The following is a 24210-nucleotide window of genomic DNA, read 5'->3' as shown; positions in this document are numbered from 1 at the left end:
TGTGTTTGCATTCAAACATTGATTTATCAAATTGACAAGTGGGATATATTGACTTAAAGCAGGAAAAAGAGATGTGAATTTAGCATAACATACCAACATTTTTCCCAAAGGGTAACCTTAAAGACAGAACATGTTACGATACAGGCGTGAAAAATAAAATAAAGCAAAAGTAGAGGATAATAATTTCTCTTTTTGGAGTCTGTCAGAGGTTTTAATTTCACTATGAACTCTTAATATTTCAGGCAAAAACTAGCTTGTCAGCTACAACAGAGGTTTACCTACAGTTCTTAAAAGGCAACTCACAGAGCTACAAAGAGGTTGTAGAGTTGTTGCTGGATCACCAGATCAGTGATTTAAAATGTTACAAATAACTCTGGCATGCGGAAAGGTAAGACAAAAACTTCACCAACACATATTGAATTGCACTTTATAGTACGCATACTAAACAACACAAGGAACAGACAAAAAAAGTCACCACCAAACTGAATCGACACCTTTGACAATCAACAAAAACCAAACTGCACTGTGAAAGAAGGCATTTCTGTTATTTTTCTTCTGTTTGTTTTCCTGAGGAAAAGTGCCGCAGTATCGACTCGCTCCCAGTCTCTACACATGGCTTTGGTATACAGAGAAAGACGTTTGGCAGAAGCATTAATTTCACATTAATATCTATTGCAATGAAGCCACGATGGCAGCAAAGGCACAGCCTTCAACTCAAATGGTCTCCTTCAAAATGAGTGAGCGAAGAATTAAGAAGTTGAAGACGTTTTATATATGATGAACTACAACGCAGCAAAGGAATACTTCCAGAAAGACAGAAAAGACAGTCTCGATGACAAATACTTAGTCAAAAAAGTAAAAGATTACACATTACAACTGATTTCATACATCTACAGGATACTGTTGTGTGCAGAACAAATGTGTAAAAAAAGATTTTGTTGTAACTTTGTACATTTTTCTGTTTGGGTCTACAGCTGTCTGAAATGTTTCATTGTGATTTGGGTGTTTAAGCAGAAAAACCACAGCAACAGCAAGTTTAACCACATCTATCAGTATATATATTTTAATATACCGTACACACCCATATATAGTCAAGCAAGCTGAATATGTAATAAAATAAAGACACACCTCGGTTCTATTTACAAAAAAACAATGGAGGTCTCTTTGCTCCATCAGAACACGATAAGAAAAAGTAGAATAAACAGAAAAATCATCATAGCTTCATATATATTAAGCACACTACAAAATAACAGAAACAAATGCTTCCCTTTTTAATACTACTGCAGCTAGAGTATAAAAATACACTTAAATACATTTTTTATACACACTAGTTCATTTCTGTGCATAAAGCAGTAAAAAGTGTTTCATTTCATCGACACACACACACACACACACTGTGTGTTAGAACTTTCAAAAGTCAGTCCTATATTTCCTTGTTTAATTTCCATGAAAAACAAATTTTCACTAAAGAAAAAAAAAATCAGAAATGCAAGGGCCAAGGAACATGAATGCACAGGGATAAATTCTGAACTGATATAATGTTTTTTTGGTGGGGCTGGGGGGGGGGTATTATTTACTAAACTTAAAGATGATGGACGGAATTGAGAGTCGGTTGTAGAGAGAAGGTACAAAAAAGGAAACTGGAGGTAGATGTGGTGTCTCTACAACCAGCCTAACTGTGCGTGTACACGAGTGTCTTTGATTATTTATATTCTGAAAGTGTCCCAAAAGCTTCTTTAATCGTACCAGAAGTTTGGTATTTCGATATGTATATGCGTTCTCTGATAGCTTCTATTCTTTAAACAGTGTTTTATAGATATCTTAAGCAAAATGGATAACTACGGAAGCCAAGAGCTTGCCATCTTCAGACCAAAATGAATTTGAGTAATTTCAAAACAGAACATCTTCGATACACATATTATCTCCAGAAAATTCCTCTTTCTTCCTCAAGATCGGAGGATATTTTTGGAAAACTAGAAAAAGACTGTTTAGTTTGAGAAAATAGCTTTTAGTTCACTTGTGATAACAGATATTCTGACTTGATAAAACAAGAGGTCTTTTTTCTCAAATCTACCAACCACTCAATATCTGATGATTTTGTCGCAACATTAAAAAAACAGCATTAGTGGCTGTTCTTGGCTTCCGTAGCTTACAGTAGAAACAGCACAATATACTCCAAGTTTGCTTACTTGAGTAGAAAGTGTAACTTTCCTGATATATTTCAGCTGTTCTTTGGTGTTAGCGAGGATTGTCATGATTATCAGAAGTCTTTAAAAAACTATTAAACAGTTTTTCAAGTACTAAAACCCCAGGTCTGACACACAAGCCAAACCAGGACGTGTGCATATGCCTTTCATGTGCGTGTGAATGAAATCTATGGCTTGAAATCACACTAATTTGGCTTTTTGATCTAGGCCAAAATAAATATACAGCAACAATGATGATGACACTGTTTTTCCATTTTTAGAGGAACTGGAAGTCTACATCTGACTCAATACAAACACAGGGATTCCTATATACTGTTATTTGGATTGTTGGGAGAGCAAAATGTGGACCAGCAATGACCAAAGCAGAAATATTAAAACTAAATATTCGTGACTGAGGAGACTGTTGGTGCTCATTTTGAAGGCACATAAAGATTGATCCTTCAGCTCTACAAATTCAAGACTGTGTCGCTTTAAGCCTCCACAGCAGAGAGGCCATTGCTGTGTGACTTGTAGCCGTTGGTCTCGGTGTGTCTGAGCGCCTGCATCTCCTGTTCAGCAGCTCGCTTGTCTCTGGCCTCCTTTTCCCTTATCAGGTGCCCACGGTGGTAGAACAGGTAACCTGGCAACAGGAAGCCAGCCAATGAGAAGATCAGCAGGCCGAGGTTGATCTGAAGGAAGGACGGATTGCCAAAGGAGGAAAGTTACAGCTACAGCCATACACAGATATGTTCATGCAAAAATGCAAGCAAAACACCGATCAACTTTTTTCTTTGGAAAATTATTTGAAACATGTTTTTTTTTTTTTTAAAAAGCAGAAACAAGCCAAAATACAGCTAAGTGAGATACGTTTTAATATTAAGTAAACAGGTTCAAACCACTTTCATATGGCATTTTCTGAAACAAATCCCAACCACCTTTTGCTGGTTTAAATGGACACAATCCAGATGCAAAGAAAGGTGCGGGCGGCTAATGGGTTGTATTCGATTACTTAATCATTCGTAGATGTGTTTGAGGCATACCATGAATCAAACCCATCAATGTCATTTCCTCTTTACAATACAGACAATTTCAGTCATTATTTGTAAATAGAAGGAAAATACTGCGCCATTAATTTTAGACCAGATTGGGTCAATAAAGATTAAGGACAGCAGAATTTTGTTTCACAAATTAAACCCGATGGCCTTAAATGTGGGATAAACATGCGTCCTCACCCAGTAGGGGTCTCCCTGCAGTGGTCCGACCATGGCAATGAAGAGTGGCTGCTGGAGCAGAGCAATCACAGCGCTGATCATGGACTGGAGGCCTGTCAGGGTGCCGAAGTGGTTGGATGGGTAGCTGTGGGAGATAAACGAGGTGTAATTACTAATGTAAGTTCTACATTTAGAACCGGTAGTGACCTTTCCTTTTTTTAACTCATCTGTGCTCACTCTCCCCTAGCATAATATTGCTGGGAGATTTTAATACACATATGGATAAAATGAGGACTTAATTTGCTGCTCTGGCGTCACTCCTCTTGACTGCACTGCAGATGTCCTTCCCATTTCTGATCACATGTTAATATCTTTCAATGTCAAACTTACACTATCCAAAACAAATCTGCCACGTGTCATTTCATGTTGCAACATCAAGGACATTGATGATGGTAGTCATAGCCTCTTAAATACCCTGGCTCCTTTAAAAACCTGGACTGTTTCCTTCACCCACTCTGCTCCATGGTTTACGCCTGAACTTCGCCAACTCAAAACAAAAGGCCGTCGCCTGGAACGTCTCTACAAGAAAAACTGTTCTTCTTATTCACAGAGAAATGTACAATAACCACATTCTCCACTACAAGGACAGTCTCTCCACAGCAAAATCAGCTCAGTACGCAGGTATCATCAGCTCAGGTGAAGGGAATACAAGGACACTGTTCTCCATCGTCAACAACATACTACGACCACCGGACTCTCTTCCTTCTCATCTGTATTCCACCGCCTACTGTAACTCTTTCATGTCATTTTTCACTGCCAAAGTAGACAAGATTCACCAGCAACTGACTCCTAACATCTCATCCCTCCCAGTCTTCTTACCCCCCTCTCTCTCTCGCTCACTTTCAAGTTTCAAACTTCCTGCTGTTGCTGACATATCTGACCTCATTCGGAAATCAAAACCATCTACCTGTCCATTAGACCCTCTTCCTACCGTCCTGGTAAAAGCTTGCCTACCCCCTCTGTCTTCCCTAATAATGGTCATCATACATTCCTCCCTCACCTCTGGGCTTGTTCCCATTTCTTTCAAGTCAGCTTCAATAACCCCTATACTTAAAAAACCACCAAACCCACCTCCTCCCTCCCGCCCACTTCCCTGACTGATTGCCTGCAAGAAATCAAATCCTGGTTCACCTGCAACTTCCTCAAATTAAACGGTGACAAAACCGAGCTTCTCCTCATCGGCACCAAATCAACAATCTCTAAACTCGACGGTTTTTCTCTGGCTATTGACCACTCCTCAGTTTCTCCCTCCCCTCAGGTCAAGAGTCTGGGTGTCATCCTAGACAGCACACTATCATTCCAAGCTCACATCAATAATGTCACCCGGCCTGCTTATTTCCATCTACTGTAACATTAATCGCCTCCGCCCGTCCCTCACTCCCAGCAGTACTGCCATCCTCGTCAACACCCTGGTTACATCCCGCATTGACTACTGCAACTCCCTTCTCTTTGGTCTCCCTCTCAAGTCCATCCACTAACTTCAACTGGTCCAGAACTCTGCCGCTCGCATCATCACCAGAACGCCCTCTGTTAATCACATCACCCCTGTCCTACAGCAGCTTCATTGGCTCCCGGTTAAACATCGCATCACCTTCAAAATTCTGCTCCTCACCTTCAAGGCCATCCACAACCTCGCTCCGCTTTACCTCTCTCTGAACTCCTGCACATCAACACACCTACCCCGCACTCTCAGGTCTTCTTCTTCCATTCAACTCACTGCACTGTCCACCATGGGGGGTCCAGGGCCTTCAGCCGCTCTGCCCCCCCACCTCTGGAACTCCCTCCCACCACAAATCCGTAATATCGACTCTCTCTCCACTTTCAAATCTCATCTCAAAACACATCTTTTTGAACTGGCATATTCAGTCTGATCATTCTCCACCCGGTCTCATAACTCCGTTACATCCTGTACATTTGTGTTTTTAATGTTAATTTTATCGTTGTGTTTTCACTTTGTTGTTTTTATCTCTGCTCTGTAAGGTGACCTTGAGAGTTTTGAAAGGCGCCTTTAAATAAAATGTATTATTATTATTATTATTATTATTATTACATTTATTAAGGAAAACTGTTATACGAGCACAAAATGAGTCAATGTTTTTTGGTAGAACTTTCAGCTTACAGAAAATCAAAAACCAACATATCGGTGAGCAAAAACTTGATGATTGTTAGGAGGTTTTTTTTTTATGTTGTTGGGGTACAAGAGGGCACTAATCAGCTCGTCACAGAGATGTAACACTCTCAGGGGACGCAGCACTCACACAGCGGCGTAAAGGCCTCCGCAGCAGGAGTGGATGAAACCTCGGACCATAGTGTGCAGGACGAAGGTCAAGACCTGAAGGAAACAAAGCAACACAATCAATGTGACTATTTAACTGGTTGATGGTTCTTTTTTCTGCTGTGATGTGTGTGTGTGCGTGTGCGTGTGCGTGTGCGTGTGCGTGTGCGTGTGCGTGTGCGTGTGCGTGTGCGTGTGCGTGTGCGTGTGTGTGTGCGTGTGCGCGCTACCTGTAGGGGCAGGTTGTCTACGAGACAGCAGCTTCCAAAAGCAAGCAGCAGCACATTGGTGAGGATGAAGGCTCTCATGGCGTTGGTCAATTTCTGGATCTTGCGGTCTCTCATGGGTTCACTGGTCTGTCTGATGAAGCACACACACACACACACACACACAACACACACACACAGGAGTTTATAACGTTATAATCTTCATCTTCATTTATTCTGTTTGTACTGTAGATTTGACCCCAACCTCCCATGTATTTACCCCTTCTCTGTGGTTGAGTCAACAGTCTTCTCATCTGCACATTCCTTCATTCTCCAGTCCATGATGTAACCAATCAGAGGACACGTAGCCAAACACAGCAGCTGCAGCGTGCCGAAGATGGATGAGTAGAAACTCACTGAAAAAAGGAATTAATAAATCAGAATAAGAAGAAAAAAATTCCCCAAAAAGTTAAAGAAGCTGTACAATTTCTATTCCTTTAACTCACCTTTCTCCTCTGCCTCAATCACCAGCTGTTCAGTAGCTGAAATATAAAAAAACCCAACTCTTTCAGTATCTCTCTTTGAAAAGGTTAACTAAACAACACAAAAAGACTGTAATTGTTCTGTGTGAATGTTGCTGCAGGCTGGACACTCACGATGCACTTCACCATGTGTGACCATAAACTCGAGCATCTTGTTCATGGCTCCCATGAAGAAGATGATCCTTAGCTGGGACATCCCCATGGTAACCAGACTCCACAGGAAGATGGGAGAGAAAACAGACCGCCGAAAGGGAACAGCATCTGAGGGAGAGAAGACGCTGTTTTATTAGTAGTGAACTCATTTGCTTTAACATCCTGTGTATGAAAGAAGTCTGACCTTAAGAGGGGTCATATGAAGTCACATTGAGTATGTTTTTTTTTTTTTTTTTACTCACTGTGTGCAGCGTCAGTTCCATTAGGAAGTTTCTCTATGGAGTGTCGGACGTCTCCATTTTTCTCACTCAGTCTCTCTGCAACACCCTTCTGGTCTGGAGATGGCAGCTCTTGCACTATGAGGATCTTACTGTTATATATAAACACACACACACACACACACACACATTGTAGTTAGAGTGATGTTCTGCTACATTTTTTGTGCCTCTGTGTCTCTGGAAAATGATATAGTAACCGACAGGCAGCCAAACTCACCTGTAGTCGACCTCATCAGGTGTTGGGAATCCTTCAGCGGGCCAGTTGAGGAAGCAATTACAAAAAACAAACCCAGCAAGACCTGCCCACATCCACATGATCACCTGGAAGGAGACGCCTGCATCATAGATCAGCTGGGGAGGTGAGAGAGGGGGAGAATGATTTGTTATATTTTAGAAACAATTTGCGGACACTTTTAAAGTTGCATTTATTCATTATTTTGTCAAAGCTCTAAATAAAACGCTTATTTCTGCAAAAGAAGCCGATATTGTTTACCTTGACTCCAGGGAAAGTTACAGCAGAGGAGGCATAGGAGCCGATCATCAGAGACATGACAGTGGAGCTCAGAGAACCAAACATGTTTGGGAGCTGAGGGGGACAATGGAGGGAAAAACAATATTTTCATTAAGACAAAATAAATGACAGTTTCCACACTTAACAAACATGTTCATCCAGACACGGGCAATGTGACAATGGTCTGAGCCAAGCCCGAAAATGTAGCAATAATCCAGATGTAGTTTGTGATTCTGACCAGCAGAGGGCACAGTGCTGCTTTGTTTATGCAGTATGGACCAGACTGACAAAAGTTCCCCTTAAAGCTGAAGAAGGAAACTTTGAGAAATCCGCAGCAAAAGTAGCTGAAAGTTATTTTGAAATGTCACAGCCAACTCCCTGAAACATGTTAACGTCCATAAATGACTGAATTATGATTAAGAGAGTTATTACAGTCCAGCAGTGACCACAGTGCATTTCATTAACTGAACACTATTGGGATGTTGAGGGAACATTAATAGGTATTAAAAAAAAAAAAAAGATGCATCTAAAATATATTGGTTATGAACTGATCCGGACAGGAGTTTTCACACAGTAACACTTCTCTCTCTCCCAGCAGAGCAGACTCATTAATAAAATATTAGTTTCCATGTCCTGAGGAAACTGAAAACTAAGTAACGACCTAGTTGGGCTCTGACACCATAGTGCAAACACAGGATAAGCTATATTCAGGCTAATTTTCATTGTTCATTCCTGCTGTTTCAACATATTCTTTGAGTAAGGATTAAAAACTTGGAAGCTGATCTATAGAAAACTCCCGGTGAACTATGGGGCACTCGGTTGACCCAGCGTGGAGCATGTCTGACACACCGAATAGGGGAAAGGTGGCGGGCACCAGGCACTAAAACATCATATATTAGGTTGACCTATTTACAGTAGTAAGAAGCTTGGCCAACATAACAATGATCTATTGTGTTGCCAGCGCACTCGTTGTCCTTTGATTAGAGTTTTAAATGGGTCAATAACGATTATAAGATCACATGTTTGGGATTTCAGGAGTGCTGCATTGCAAGCTCGCTATTCTCCCCAAACGCAGACCACAGAGCTAGTGTTCCCTAATATCACTGCTGGGTCAGAGTTCACCCTGAATGTCAGTGCGAGTGCCTTTCTCCATCTCCCTCAGTTGTGTTCACTTTTCACTCATCTTACTGAGGCTGGAACAAATGATGTCAAGTTAGAGAAACGAAATAAAGAAGCCAGAACATGAAAAATATTCAGAGCTTTTTTAGACTGTCCAATAAAAAATATTAAGGGCCTCTTGAATTTGAGTTCAAATTGGAGGGCAGAGAGGTGGATGTAAAGCGGCAGAAGGACCCGGGAGTTGACCATTTTACTGTCATCTTGAGATGAGCATGTGCAAGAAACACATGTAGAAAGTTTCGAATGTTCACAATCCTAAAAAACAAAAAGCATTTTATGTAAAAAAGAGATGTACATGTGTACATTGTACCTACTGGGCAGAGGCCAGGATGTAATAGCCCTACATTTACACAATTCAAATGCAGTCAGATGAAGCTAAAGCTAGGTATCAGCTACCACTCAGGTTGATTGGTGCCAATTTAGTGATGAGGAAAACAGCTTTTTGGATTTATTTTGGATTAAGGAAAGACTCGCTGTTATACTCACAAGGAATTTGTAAAAGAACAACAAAGACACAACTGTAAGCTACAGCTAATACGCACTTTTTTTAGTATTTGTTTATTATTCACACTCAGTTTAGTAATCACAAATCACATATTTTTCTCAAATAGTGCAGGCCTACTAACCACGTTATGAAGTGGATTTAGAAGACATGGGGCCACCTGATTGGTCTTTACTGCTCCTGAGGACAATATCTGGATAGATAGCTGCTAAACCTACAGGCAGATAGCTGCTGACTTTGCCTTTAGGTGCTTAACGGAGCATACAGTCAAGAGTTCTTGTGGTCAACAAGTGTCAAATTTCACATCTTTGTTGTCTGTTTCTAGTAACCATGGCACTGCATAATTGTTTTTAAAGGCTAGGTACTCCTTGGTGGGTCAGAACTTCCCATAAAGTCTTTCCAGGAACCTTTTTTTCCTGTCTGGAAATTCCTTAAGCTGTTTATGGCTTTTAAATCCAGCACGTCAGATGAGCCTAACAAGTGGAATAACCAGTGTGCATTTATGTGTTCTTTTTGTCAGAAGTTTTGTTATCTGGAGACTAGGCGTGTAAGTTTATGCGTGTGGGTGTTTGTGCATGGACACATTAGGTCAAATCAGAGGGCTGACAAAACGACAACTTTAGAAGGTAAACATGGGGGGGAAAAGCGTTCCCGAGGATGTTGGACAGAAGCCGTCATTGAGCAGGAGGAGAAAAGCATCCCAGAGAACACCCGTCCTCATTCAGAGCTTCTGAGAATTGAAATACTTCACGGCCGGTCTGTGGCCATGAGATGTACAGTGCTGTACTCTCTGACTTGTATTTGTAGTATGTAGGCGAGAGGGCCCACTTAACACACAGCAGAGTTTGCATCTCTTGACAAATGTTAAAGCAAAGCTATTCCAGCCATGTGGGATGTTAGCTAACACATGTTTGTTTTCAAACCCATGGAAGCAGTAACCATAGTGTGTTTGAATGATTTGTGCATGAGGCAGAAAGAGAGAAAATGCATGACATGTGTGTCTGCATGTGCCAGCATCAGGCATGTTTCCCACCCCTGTGTTCTGACAGTTCTCATAAAATACATATTTCACAAAAGGGCCTAGCAGCACATGTCCTGCATTCTAACACTGCCAACTGAGGGGGGGGGTGTTGATAGGAACATGTGACTGCAGAGAGAAACACGAGGGTCACCTGGTGTCAAAAAGTCACACACAAACGGGGCTTTGGCCTTTCACTTGTCACGACTAATCAGTCCAGGCTCTGCTCCTGCTGTGCTCACTCACTTGGGTGTTGTAAGGCTTTGGCACCGAGTTTAATTAAGATCTTAACTCCAGCGAGAAATGGCCAAACTGTAGCATAATGAGCAGTGAAGTTTGATGCAGTTCTGAACATGTGGACGACAGGTGGAAAATAGGAGGAGAAAGTGGGACAAAAGTGAATATGAAAGAAGCCACACAGAGGGAGGTGTATAAAAATAATCAAGATTAGACGAGATTTTTTTTGAGAACATTTTTGAGATTTGACTGATCTCCCCAAGCCACAGCTGCAGCTTCTCCCTCTGTGGAGATCCCAGCAAGAAACACTAAACCACGGCTGATTAGTACCGGCTGATTCTGTTCACCTAACCTTTCTGCTGCCCTCTCTCACAAAAAAAAAGAAAGTATTTCTTATCCTTCACAGTGTGGGTAGAGTGCACTGCTGTCATAGCTACACAGAACTTATACAACACCCTTTTAGATTTCTTTGCGTTTCATAAGGAGCATCTTTCAGAAAGTCATCCCCTGAAGACGCAGCCTCAGCCTCTGAAACCAAAGGTAGCGCGTAGAAAACAAACAGCTCTTATGATTGTGGCTTTCTTTGCTCGCGTGTGATCAGACAGGCCTCTGCATGCAGCCAATTGAATCTGACTCATATTTTGCTTTACATTTTAGCAGCGTGTGACACTGAAGCTTTCTGACACGCTGTACATAGTTACCATACAACACTGATGGTAGTAAAGTTTTTGAGAAGAAGGGTGTCCCTGAAGGTTATGTGTTTCATGCAAAGAGGAAAGGAGAAGGCATTCACTCAATGCCCTTTTATGACCTTCAAAACCACAAGGGTGTCTTCTTCGCACACGTTACCGACACCGCCGATCTGTTTAAACCAGTTATTAGGAAAAACTGGTGCAACTGGTGATCTCTTCACGGCTTCATTTTTACAGATCAGTTTCTGAAATCAAATCTGAGGAAAGACAATGCAGCCATGTTACAGATACAGGAACTTTAACCTTCATCTAAATTACATAAATGACAACTATGTTTGTAATTTAAGTACACGGTTTTTGGTGTTTTAAACTTAAGCTCATTATATTCCACGTATGATGACATACTATCTGTAATTGCATCACACACACAAAAGACGCTCGTCATCAGGGGACATTTCCCTCATCAAAGTGAACGGTCCACAGAGACCGTTTCTTGTTTTGTAATCTATTTAGAGTTATTATTATCAACCATATGGTTTGAATCATGACGGCATGTGTGTGTTTGTCCTTCAGTCTTCGTGCTCTGCCGTCACTAACTCTTCAAAACAACAACAGTGTGGAGGTCAGTCAATGTTGGTAGACAGCCGTTCAATCACAGACAGACAGAAAGACTCAGGGGTGACACTGGGACAAGAAGAGGAGCGGGTGATATAAGTTACTTAAGTGTGTGATTATTAGAATACAAATAGCACAGTGCCTTCCTGCCTTGACTGTGGGTGTGTGTTTGTGGTTTGTGGTTTGTGTGTGTAAGAATGCAAATAGAGCAGGTTGAATCATGCTTAATTGCAGCTTGATGGATTCATTCCTCATTTTGACCGATATGATCCAGAGTGTAAAACTTAACAAACTAGTTGTCTGTTATTTCAGTGTAAGCTTTATTGAAATCACTGATTCCCTCTGGATCATGTTGTCTATCACCATAGCTCTTTGATTTAAAGCTGTAAAAGCAGTATATAAGATGTGAACCCAAATGATCATGTTTTATGGCTGAATTAAAGTTCCTATGTCTATTCCCCTTTTATGAAAGCCCAGGTCAGGCTCTCTACGGAGACATTCTCTGGAAAAAATCTCATGTGAAGTACAGTGATGTGTTTTTAACCGCCGGGAAATGTTTGGGAGTTGCTCTTAGTGTGAGGCGAACAGAGATCTTCAAGATTGTGACTCTTAATAATTGCCCAGTTATTTAGCCCCCCTTACAGTTTCCTCGAGATCATGGTCAGGTCTTCTACTGCTTAAGCAAAATGCTCAGTCCAGGAACTTAAAATCTTGTGTTGTACTTACTTTACGATGTACGTCGATTTGGATTAAAGGGTCTGCTAAATGAATTGTGGAATTGTAGGATGTTTCTGATGTCTTGTGCATAATTTACAGAAATGTTCCAAAGTATTGGTCTGATTTTTTTGAGAGCTTTATTTTCTTTAAACAAACCTGTACCCCACATTTAGCTAAATCACAGCTGGGATCGGCTCCAGCCCACATGACCCAAAACGGGACAAGCAGTATTTTTTTTAAACAAGATGTATAACTGACCACTAACAAGACGTGACCTGCTGAGGGATTACAACATGCTATTAGTGTTTTTACTGTGAGCATAAATATAACCTAGAATAAATGGGAAATTACTCCTTTACATAAAGAAACTAACTTGTTTTTTTCACATTTCCAGCAGGTAACAGTGAGATTATCTGCAGTGGCACAGGTGACTGTAAAGGTGCAGAATATTTCATTTGAGCAGAGATTCACAGACAGACGAGAGACTTTTTTTTTTAACAGAGGCGAGCTTCAGTCAGGGGGAAGATCACAAGAGAGGGTCATCTGACCAAACTCAGCTTGGACTTCTATTATCTAAACATCTGTTTCATGTTGGACTCCCTGTGTGTACATAACCATGTACATGCATTTGCACATTGACATGTGTGCACAGTCACTGACTTTTTTTCTCTGTTCTGCTGAGAGCAGAGAAAAAAAGAGCTTGAAGAAAAGACGACAAGAACAAAGGGGGAAGAGAGGATGTGAGAGTGTAAAGAACAGAGGCGGCCGGAGAAAGTGTGACCTTGAGTGTTTTGAGCAGAGGTGAGTGGGCTGAGCTTTTGGGGAGGGTGTGTGGACAACTGGAGGCCGTTATTGGTGGAAACACAAAAGGGACGGTTTGAATCTGGGAGAAGTCACATGCAGCTCTGACGGAAACTTTTGTGAAGTGAAACACGCGCTGTACTGACACACAACACCAACCTAAATACTTGGCAGGACAAAGTGAGGAGGCAGCAGCAACAATAAAACACACTTGATAATGTTGGTACCAGCTGACACATCACACAGAAACACACAGGCCTGGCGTGAATGCAAACAAACACAGCTCCCAGTCACAACCCACACTGTTTCCTCAGCTGAGATAAAAAGAGGCCCCCGGCCCAGTGGGACTCTCAGCTACCAAGACTTTTCTGCTCATTGGTTCCAGGAACACAACCCTACATCTCAGAATCCCACTTGTATAACCACAGAAGAGGCCTTTTTTTCTTGCATGACAAGCCAAATTTGGTGCACAATTATGACTCAAATGCCCAACAATGATCGTGTTAATTGTGCCGACAACATGCGTGTTTAACACTGTATCAAGAGATAAGGAAGAAGGTGGATGCTATGAAGTCTTGTTCAATTCCTCACATTCTTTGGTTTTAATCGTTTGCATCTTTAACACTGAGACAGAACAAGGAATAAAAACAAACTATTTCTTCCCTTTGGCTGAGAAACAGACTTGTATCACTTACAACTGGTTTAAATCGCAAACTGTTCCTTCCAATATTACAGTAAAACTGTCATTTGTTTCAGTTGTCCTTTTAAGATTAAAATAGCTTTCTATAAATAAAAGCCTATAATTAACACACACACTCTCACACACACACACACACACACACTCACAGTAACTTTTGGAGTTGGTCAGGGACTCAGCATGTAGTGCTGCCAAAGACATTATGACCATCTTATCCAATTTCAGGCTAGCAAACAACACAAAAACAAATACCAAACATTGCATTACAGAGGTGATTTGTCTTTGATTTTGGGCCTTTCATTCACTCTTTTGCTCCTGTAGTTTACAAAGATTGATAACAAACACAGTAGGCATTTAAGTACAGGTGTTGCTTTGAATGTGGAGCCACAACAAAAACACAGGAAACTTGCAGCAGACACTTACTGACTTACTCATTGAGGCATTTTAACCGAAGTCAGATGGTTTTCAAAAGTAAACAAAGACACAATGATCACGATTCATCTTATATAATCAGAAGCTCGTTTTTTCCCCACAAAGTTTAAAAAAATCCATACTGGATCTGTTTTTAGAGAGGGTCGATTACTGTAGCTATCAATGAAGGAACAAAAGGACCAGTTATTTGACCGCAGACATGAATTGTCTTCTTTTGTAAGCACCACTTTCATGCTTTACATTATATTCCCCTCCACTAGTCAGTTGTGTGTCTATTCATGTTTTCTGTTGGTTTGTGTCTCACCGTAAGAGACGTGAAGGTCAGGCAGATTCCACCGAAGCCGTTCAGGGACAGAGCCAAGAAAATGAGCGCGGACAGAACTACAGAGAAAAAGACACGGATGAAGGGTTAATGTTGAAATCTGCAGTCTTACCAAGAATGCAAGATGTATTTTCTGACTTTACAGACTTTAGAGAGACATACTGCATCCTGGTGTGTGTTCAATATTCAATAGCCACTATGTAAACAGAAGAAAGTAGAGCAATAATCCTCCAAAAAAGTTGCTGTGAATCATTCTAACACTAATACATTTCATTACATGTTGCATAATAAATGAATTCTATGCATACTATGTCAACCTGCAGAATGCTGCCGCTCCAGATGAACCCTGGGATCTTACAGTAAACCATGATCTGCAGAGATTTGCTTTCAGCTGTCAATCAATATAAGCAGCTGAGCATTATAAGCAAAAATCACTTGCGCAACAGTTTGGAGTGGACTAATTCAAACTCGGTGTGCTATATTACAGTGTGCATGTGTTTCTGTGTTATTACTCACCATGTGGGTCATGTGCAGACACGGCCATCATAGCACAAGACAGGGCGAAACAAGAGCTGTAACAAAACATGGGCTCATTTTAACGACTTCAACACCAGATCATGAACTTGGATGCCAAGAGTCACTTCAGTCAGTTAGAGTTTGTACAGATAAGTCAACAGACGCTCTCAGAGGGTCATGATAAAGAAACCCTCGCTGACTCACCGGCCTCTGTGTTTGTAAATGCCTGAGTGCCTCATCTGCCACATCAAACAAGTGAAAGTTTAGACAATGTTAGTCATAGCCAGCAGATACTTAAGGGATTTCAAATGTGTCAGCAGTCAAGTCATTGATCGTCTGACCAACACTGAACCTGTCAGTGGTTTAGCGGTCTGAACATCAGATGAAGATAAATGTCTTCTTCTTCTCTTTGTATCTAATTTCATGGCTTCCCATGTGGTGAATGAGGAAAAACACAGATTTGAACGTGTGTCCGTTCTTGTTAGTCTGTGGGCCGTCTTTTTTTAATTCCACACTGTGTACTTTCACAACACTGACGTTAAAGCTGGTAGTTCCTCTGGTAATCGGACAGAACAGTGCTGTGTGTCGTATGAGGAAGTACAATTGTGTTTACATACACACCCCCTCACAAAGACTTTTACTACTTACTACCAAAACCATTCTTACACCCAGACTCACTGGTCTTCTGCCCCTCCTACATTCATTGACACACAAACAATGAACGAAAGGCACAATCACACTCCTCCCACTGTGATCGGATGGAATGTGATCCGTCTGCTTTTTACTATAAACTCAAACCGCAACTAACTTCTCTTTCATATCAGAATGTCATGTTCATAGCATTTATGAAACAAAAAAGAAAAATGAGTAGGTATCTTAAAAATGTGGTTTGCTGTGTTTTAACACTCCAGCCCTTCAAGTGTGATGCGTCTATTGTTTTTCCAAACATTACCTGCCCATCAGGCGGATTGGACGTGGCCCGAACTTGTCCATCAGGATGCCAAGTGGAAGGGTGGTGGCACTTAGCAAGAAGGAACCAATGGTGAAGCCCAGATTCAACATCTCCTCCTGGTCCACACAGCTGAGCCACTCCTCCACCTCCCCGCTGGTTGAGTTACCCAAAGACACGGCCACAGACTCGTTCACTGTGGGGAGGAATGAAAACAAAAACACAAATGGTAGGATTTGTGCATTCGAGAAATAATTGGAAACTGCTGATGTTTTTGCGAATAGAAACTTTCTGGATAAGAGAGATATCAAAGAGATACAAACATTAGCATCAGGGTTATACTGCTTATTTTACCTGAGCACAGGTGGGAGTAGAAGCCTTCCCTTTTCAGCATAATGAGTAGGGAGCCCCAGCCCAGGAGCACCGCCGAACACAGCAAGTTTTCAATCACTGCCGACACTGCCATCCACCAGCGCCTCCTGTAGGCCTGGATGAGAGATGGCGTCATCTCTGCTGTTTGAGGAAGGAGAGGCAAAGAGAGGAAAGAGGTGGATAGAAAGAAAAGTCAATATCAAAATTCATATTTAAAGTCTATTGTTACTTTAGGTTGCTGGGAACCGCAATCTCCCGGCAACTGAGGTGCACCTATCACATGGACACCAGTCAAGACAGAAATGAGACTACAGATGGATCAGATCCAGATCTGCTGAAAAACTCATGCGGGCCAAACTGCCCTCTATCCAGGACCTATTCCAGTTCAGGGTTAGGAAACAGGCAGTCGAAATCACTGAAGACCCCTCACACCCTGGACACGAACTGTTTAAACTCCAGGAGGCTTTACAGAGCCCCGTACAACAATACAACCAAAATAGATTCTTCCCCGAGACTCTGATGAACGCTTAATAGTCAAGAAGTGTCAGAACAATCACTGTACGATAACCACATTGTTTAAGTAAAACAAGAATAGAGTGTTGATGATGATTGGAGAAGGTGTTGCTTGTATACACACTGCTCTCTGCCCCCAAAACAACACAAAACCTTGCTCAGGTGGAGTCCCTGTAGTCAAGATATTTTCTCTGTCAACTTGTCTAATGAGTGCCAATGTGACCAGTCTCTGTTTTGTAAATGCCAGTTGGGTACCTGACACCTCACACTGTCATGTCCTCAGGAAACCTCCCGCTGTGTTGTCTACTAGGCGGCTATTTTAACCTTGATTTTGAACAGAGGAAACAATGTCGAGCCCACTTTTGTTTTGGAAATACTGACAGCACTTTAAAAGCATGACATTTAAATCTGAAAGCATCGCCAAGTCAGATTGTTGTTGCCTTGGAACAGCAGGAGGAGCAGAGGCCGGCTTTTTGTTCACAGGCACAAATGGGTCAAAAGTGAGTGGGGATGCAGCTCTTGTGTAAACATAAACACAAATAAACTTAACAGACACTAATGACGTGACTGACCAAACAGACGAGTCAGGTTAGTCATGACCGCCTGGAAAGTACACACAAGGTCACAAATTGGTCACATTAGCCTCTGACAATTGAAACAGGGGCAAACATACAGACAAACACGCACATTCTGAAAACATCTATTAGGAAACTAAGGCCCTGATATAACCAATTGTACCAGCTTGAAAAATAAGTAGTGGAAAGAAAAACAGGAGGGAAGTCTCGTCCACTTTGGGGGGGGGGGGGGCAAAGGCCTCAAAGGAAACACTTTCAGGAGTGCCTAATGAGGGCATCTCTTCAGCATGCTTCTCTGTGTGTGTGTGTAGTATGGGAGCTGGTGGACAGAGGACCTAATGGGGCTGATTCGTCTGTGCGTATGTGCACATGAGGCGCGTGTGTGTAATGCGATTATCCATGGCCCAGTGAACTGGCTTTATGCTGAAAAGAGTTTGAAAGGGGAGGATTTCTGTGTAACTGACACTCCAGGCTGAAAACCCTTCAGTACGTATACACACACACACACACACACACACACACACACACACACACACACACTCATCATACACACAACAAGGAGGTGTCAGAGCGAGACCGGGCGCGTTTTTTTTACCCACAAATAAACGTGTTAATTAACTCACAGGCGCACATAGACTTTAACTACTTGGCTGTGGTTGTCTGTAATCTGTCGAAACTGTATCCAATGAGAATATCATTAGGCCTGCAACCAGCCGCTGTTTCGATTAATCCTATTTCCCCAAGTAATTGTTTGGCCTATGAAACATAAAAAACACATAAAAATGCTCATTATGTAATAGAGGAGCTTAATATGACCTCACCAAATGCCAGTTTTACTCGACAAACATCTCTAGTCCAAAATATTCAACTTACTATCATGTAAGACAAAGAAAAGCAGTAGATTCTTACATTCGATTTTGCTAGATTATGAATTTGTATGATGAGCTAAACATTGGCAGATTAACATGTCAGTTAAAAGATGACTTAACAAATCTCTAATGAAAAATTGAACTCACTAGTGGTGTGATTCTGATAGTTGAGGTTCTTCACCGCTGATGATTTTCTGTCATACCAATGAAACCACTTTTTGCAGGCTTCCTGTTGATGTTACACTGACACGTTTTTCCACTTCCATTGTGTACCAAAAGCCCAAAGGCACATTCTAGTCTTGAGATACTTTACCATTTTATGTTTACAGATCCTAGTGTTCATATTTAACAGAAATTACATAAACGGTTGTCATTTACGAGCTACTGGCTAGAAATTTAGCAAAGAATGCTGACATACAGAAAGCCCCGTTTCCACCAAGCGGTCCAGTTTGGTTCTGTTCGCTACGGTAAACCCTGATCTTGCTTGTGTTTCCACAGCCAACCGTATCCTTATTTGGTAAACAGAGTGTAAGCCAGATGGAGACAGCCAAGTTCAACGAAGAAGAAGAACGGGACACAGTAAAAAAAAAGGGACCCTTTAGGGTTGGATCGGTACCCTTGGCACACGGACAGGGCACCAAAAAAGTAGAACGATACAGATCCTTTATTTTGGTACCATTCCCAACTTTTGACGGTGGAAACACCAATAAATGGATACTGTACCGAACCGAACTGAATCGGACCGCTTGGTGGAAACGGGGCTCTACACATGTGCAGAACAGTGATTCCGACATCCTAATTGTTGTGTATGTTTTAGCCAATCTGTAAAATCCGGTCAGCTAAGTCCTTTCAAAAAATCTCTGACTTTGCTGCTCGTCTTTGTTTGGCATAGTTACACCGTGGTTGAAGGCAGAGTGCCATAACGATGCGTTTAAACCAATACAACTGCATTACAGTGACTTTTTAATGCAAGTTTCCCTTTTTAATCACCAATGTTTAAGATGTAGTTCTGTGTCTCTGTTGAATATTTCAGATAAAAGTTACCTGTAGAACTAGTCTGATAACTGCCAACATTGTAGGAACCAGAACTAAAAGCTCAATAGTTTAGCGTAATGGTTTTTTTTTTTTATTGGTGTGTTAGGGCGCGGTCTCAGGGAAAAAAGAGAAAAAGAGACGCGCAGTCGAGTCCGCTTAAACACAGAGAGCATGACAGCTACTTTACTGACTTTGCAGCTTATTTTAAGCCATTTTAATCAGACACAGCCATAAATAAATTTAAAAATAAAATAGTCCGCGGACGCCCGCACATCGGCGAACAACACAGAGAACATGACAGCTACTTTGTGTCTTATATTGAGTCATTTTAGTCAGACACAGCCATGGAACTCTGGATCTCTCCATAATGAAGGCTGTCAGCGTTGTGTACCTGCGTGTGTGCTCGTGCATGAAGTGTACCGTGCCGAAGCACACCTCTCCCAAAGTGTGCCAAAGCCAAGGAAGTGTACTGTGCCTGAGCACGATACGGAGCGGTCACACCGGCCAAACAAACTGGACTTTAGCGTTGAAGCGTGCTTGGGCACGGCCAGTGAGGGTGCGGTCTCACTGGCCGTCCGTATAATCCAGAAGAGTCAGGGGCCTTCCAACATGAACAGACACGTCCATTATAAGCCTAAGTATAGGCCACTGTCACATGGATTGGATTTACACTGCTGTGGCTGCAACACAAAATGAACACGCATTGCATTCACAATCCAACACAGTGAATTTCTCTGGAGACAATCCTGTAAATGCAGCAGCTGTATCTCATGAACTCTTTTTTTAATAAAAGGGCGTGGTTCCTGTCCTCTGTGTGTATTTGAGCTCACGTTATTTGTCCACATGTTACAAGCTGCTATACAATTTCAAGAAACCCCTGTTGGCCTTCTGCCTACACTTCCTCTTTCTCTTATCAAACCTTGTCGCCGTCACTTTCCCGCCTGTTCTGTGATCGTTACAGAAGCGGTTACTTTGAAACCGGCATGTTGTTGTTGTTGTTGTGCCGAAGCAGTTACTTCTACAACGCCTTCTGACACAACAAGGACTTTCAAACTCGTTAAAACAGAAGCGTGTTAAGTGTTTACTAGAAGATGTTTTTTTAGGATATGTGTTTGCGGGCACTTGAGAATTCTTGTCACAACGGTGTGAATGGGGACGGCTTGTCTAATCCACTGTATTCACAAAGCAGCCATTTTTCTCTGATGTCCTGCTCAGGGATGTCAAATTGTACTGCTGTATTATAGGTTTAGGCTACTGATCTGAAAAGACAATGTAGCCCAGGGCTATTCAATTGGCGGCCCGGGGGCCAAATGCGGCCTGCAGGCAATCTCAGAGCATGTAACTAACTTGCAAGTGAGGCATCTTACTTCATTCTTATCTGTGTCGAGAGTTTGCAGTACTGATCAGAACGGATGTTCGCGGAAGTAGTGGTATTCAAAACATTCAGACCTTGCCTTTCCAAATGATTAAAAGACAAAATATACAGTGAAAAACCGCCGGTTTAAACGTGCCTGGGCTGCAAAGTATTTATTTGTTTTTACTAACAACTCCAAACGCAAAACCAATGTTGCAACGAGTGCGTTGCAGTAATTAAAATAATATAACATTCGGATGCATCGCGATGAAAAACACCTGACTGATCCGGACTAACTTTCTTGAGGGATCACAGGAGAGGGACCTTAAAGTACAGTTTGTCTCCAGCGTATGATCGGAGACGTAGCCCTGGTGCGGACCTGCACAGGGCCAACAGAGAGACGCGGCAGCTTCCCCGCGCGTGTCACTCACAGAATTAGAGCAGTGAGAGGACGCACACTGGCCTTTTTGGATGAAGTGATAGGTGATGCGAAAAGTCCGGCCCTCTTCAAATCTGGCCCTTTTGAATTTGTAATTGAATAGCCCTGATGTAGCCTATAGTGAAAATCTGAAGGGGCATCAGAACGCATTTCAAGTTTAACTACATATTTACAAGCTGTTATGTATTTTGGCCTACTGTGACCTCCGTAGAGGGAGGGGCGCATTGAATGTTGGAATGTTAGGCACCCAGATAAAGTGGAGATATAACACAAGCCAATAAGCTTATATGAGAAAACAGATAACGTAACCATTCAACTAATGATTTTAAACGCCAGCTTTTGAGGGAACAAACTTGAAATAAAGCCGTCTTGGTCAAAATGTAATGATTTGCGACGTTTCTCAATTTGTGACATTACAATTTACAAAACACAACTCAGCAGCACAAGATATAAAAACACACCCTGAGAGTTGCATCATAATGAAATGGTCATAGTTTTTAATATGGTGAATGGGGGGAAAAATGAAGCTATACTGTTGGGATTAAGCAGTTCGTGGTTTATACTGTGTACGAGTTAGACAAGGAAGGTCTAGATGTAGTGTGACGGGAAAGCAGGTGAAGTATAGATGCACCATATAAGGAAGCTGCTTCCTGAAATACCTGAGCACCAGCTGAATGATGCAATAAACTATTCTTTTACAGCCATGTCAGTTGTAGTAGCCTATTTATAGGCCAGTGAAGGAGTGGTATCTCGGATTTTTTAAGGATTAATTCAATATTTTTTTTCTGCTTCTGTGTATAAATTGTACTTGTCCATGATTTTATTCATCACGTGTCCTACTTTCTTTCAAGTGCTCCCATCCAGCCCTGCTCTTTTTTCCCCGCGGGGATGTTTCTGACCTTGACCAGCCGTGTTTATCAACCTCTGTCGGACATAAAGGACCGCAGGCCAAACTCTTTATCCTCACAAGTTTCCAAGAAAATAAACCACTCGCCCTAGGACTCCAGAACGCAACCCTAGAGGCTGACCGGCCGGCAAGCAGCTGTCTCTCCAAGAGCACGACCTCACTGCGGGGTCTTGTTACCCGCTCTGAACAGCGACTGCTGAAAAGACCCGGACCGGAGCAGGGTCTGCCGCTCCGTTCACGTGCTGTCTGAAATGTCGGAATTTCCCCCCACAACAGTCACAAACGACCATCAAAAAAAAAAAGTGACCGTTTCCTTTATCATACCACTTACAGGTAACACAGTGATGCAAGGACAGAGAGGCATGATGTCAGTGACACCGGTGGATTTAAAGCTATATGCTGGTAAGATTAGGCTAATTGATCAGCCAATTAAGAAAATTGTTCGCCAACAATTAAAAAAAACGAATTAACCAACATTTTCCAGGTCGAGCTTCTTAATTATAAGGACTTTTTGTTTTTCTCTTTCTTTATTGCCTATTTAGGCTACATTTAATAAGGTCCTATTTGTGTTTCTACTGATAGTTTGAAAAACATTTGTAGATATCAGATGAGGATGTGTGGGTGTTGTGATAAGGTGATTGAAGTTTTCACTATTCTCTAACAAGATGTAGTATAAAAAAAAAAACAGCACCTGGCCCTGAGTAATTAGCCATTTTCTTAAAACAAAAGATGAAAAACTTAGCCATCCTGAATGTGGTCTTTGGGGTGATTAGGCTACAGCACATGATTGCATGCAGGCTAACAGGACAAAATAAACCCCGATGTTTTTTCATGGATTCTTAACTTTGTCATCTATTTCATATTGAACATAAAAAATATAGGCTATAGAAACATCAGCATTTATATAAAAATAGTGATTAAAAATGGTGCCTCTGTTGTATACAAAGGTCTGCTATTTTACCAAAACGTCTGAGAGGACCACTTCTGGTTGAACCGGTGACAACATATAATTTAGAGGGAGATTAACCCGTAGCCTAGTAGTAGCAGCGTGTTTGCATCCTTATGCACCACCACATTAATTAGGCTTTAACCCACATAATTTTAGGCAACAATAAATCCCCTTTAAAGTAAAACAGAAACTACGGCTGTGGAAAGAACAGTCACTTCCGAAACATCAGCTCTTCCCCTCATCCTAATTTTGTGGTTTCTACTCTCACGTTTTCAATCTGTGTAAAACTTTGAGCGTTTATCACATTTTTTTTTTACACATAGCGTCAATGTGTCTTTTGTACTAATGTAATGTAGCCGATGGATTGTGAAGTTTTCTGCCACGTGTAGCCGGTTCGTCCAGCTTTTCTGCCGCCTCATGCCGCCACTTTACGCACGCTATAGGATAACTACACATCTATTAACAGTGGAAACATACAAGTATCATCATCAAGAGTCAACCACATTAAGACTAGGCTACTTACTTGAGTTGTATGCCTTCTCAGGGAGTAAAAATACTTGAAATGTTTCCTTTGCTGCTTGCTGAGCAGAAATGTAGGATGAAAGCTGGTTGTTGTTCTTCTTAAAATACTTGCTGAGCCCCTGAATTAAACCTTTTCCTTTCCCTGCTTCTTTACTATGGAGATTTCATGGAGAGACTCCACACTTCTTTCCTCTCTCCGGTTTCATTAGAGACTCCCCCTCTTTTCCTCCTAATTTGACTTCTAATTCCCTCCCTCTTTCTGTGACTTTTCTGAGTCGCCACCCTGCTGCCCTTATCCGCCACTCAGCAGGACAGATGTCTGTACTCCACTCACTCAATGCAAATGTACTCCACGGACACAGCATGTTTGCCTGCAGCTGTGGGCTCTCTGACAAATTACCTCCTGGGGAAAAAAAAAGAATTGGGCTTACTGTCAAAAATAAGTTTTTAACTGAAATATTTCACAATATAAAACAATTTCACAACAAAAACGACTCTAGTAGTGTGTCTGTTCAAATTACAGATCTACAATCTGTTATTTGCATAACCATTAATAAGATAGTATGAGTCAGTATG

General features: G+C 41.7%; 1 protein-coding gene across 2 annotated transcripts; it reads right to left on the bottom strand.

Moving 5' to 3' along the window:
* Nucleotides 1–411: 411 nt before the first annotated feature.
* On the bottom strand, nt 412–23847 carry slc43a1a (solute carrier family 43 member 1a). 2 transcript variants are annotated; one of them, XM_061048013.1, is made up of 15 exons: nt 23636–23847; nt 16454–16609; nt 16103–16295; nt 15151–15206; nt 14617–14693; nt 7405–7497; nt 7129–7262; nt 6876–7003; nt 6595–6741; nt 6445–6480; nt 6219–6354; nt 5963–6092; nt 5716–5789; nt 3419–3542; nt 412–2875 (listed from the first exon to the last, which is right to left on the bottom strand). In XM_061048013.1, the coding sequence occupies exons 2-15, from the start codon at nt 16605–16607 to the stop codon at nt 2678–2680; spliced, it is 1680 nt and encodes a 559-aa protein (XP_060903996.1). In that variant the 5' UTR covers nt 16608–16609; nt 23636–23847; the 3' UTR covers nt 412–2677. The 2 variants fall into 2 exon arrangements, with proteins under 2 accessions (XP_060903996.1, XP_060903994.1); XM_061048011.1 differs by having other exon boundaries at nt 16454–16612; nt 23636–23846.
* Nucleotides 23848–24210: the final 363 nt, after the last annotated feature.

This window comes from Labrus mixtus, chromosome 10, assembly GCF_963584025.1.
Source record: "Labrus mixtus chromosome 10, fLabMix1.1, whole genome shotgun sequence".
In the NCBI taxonomy this organism is placed as follows: domain Eukaryota; kingdom Metazoa; phylum Chordata; class Actinopteri; order Labriformes; family Labridae; genus Labrus; species Labrus mixtus.
This window is presented reverse-complemented; position numbering and strand designations above follow the sequence as displayed.

Bases quoted from the DNA above. Each gene is read 5' to 3' on its own strand.
- slc43a1a (XM_061048013.1), bottom strand. From the start codon at position 16,607: ATGACGCCATCTCTCATCCAGGCCTACAGGAGGCGCTGGTGGATGGCA. The intron at 14,694-15,150 runs GTGAGTAATAAC...TTTTCTCTGTAG, and splicing joins GTCTGCACATGACCCACATG to TTCTGTCCGCGCTCATTTTC. The intron at 6,093-6,218 runs GTAAATACATGG...GTGCTTCATCAG, and splicing joins GACTCAACCACAGAGAAGGG to ACAGACCAGTGAACCCATGA.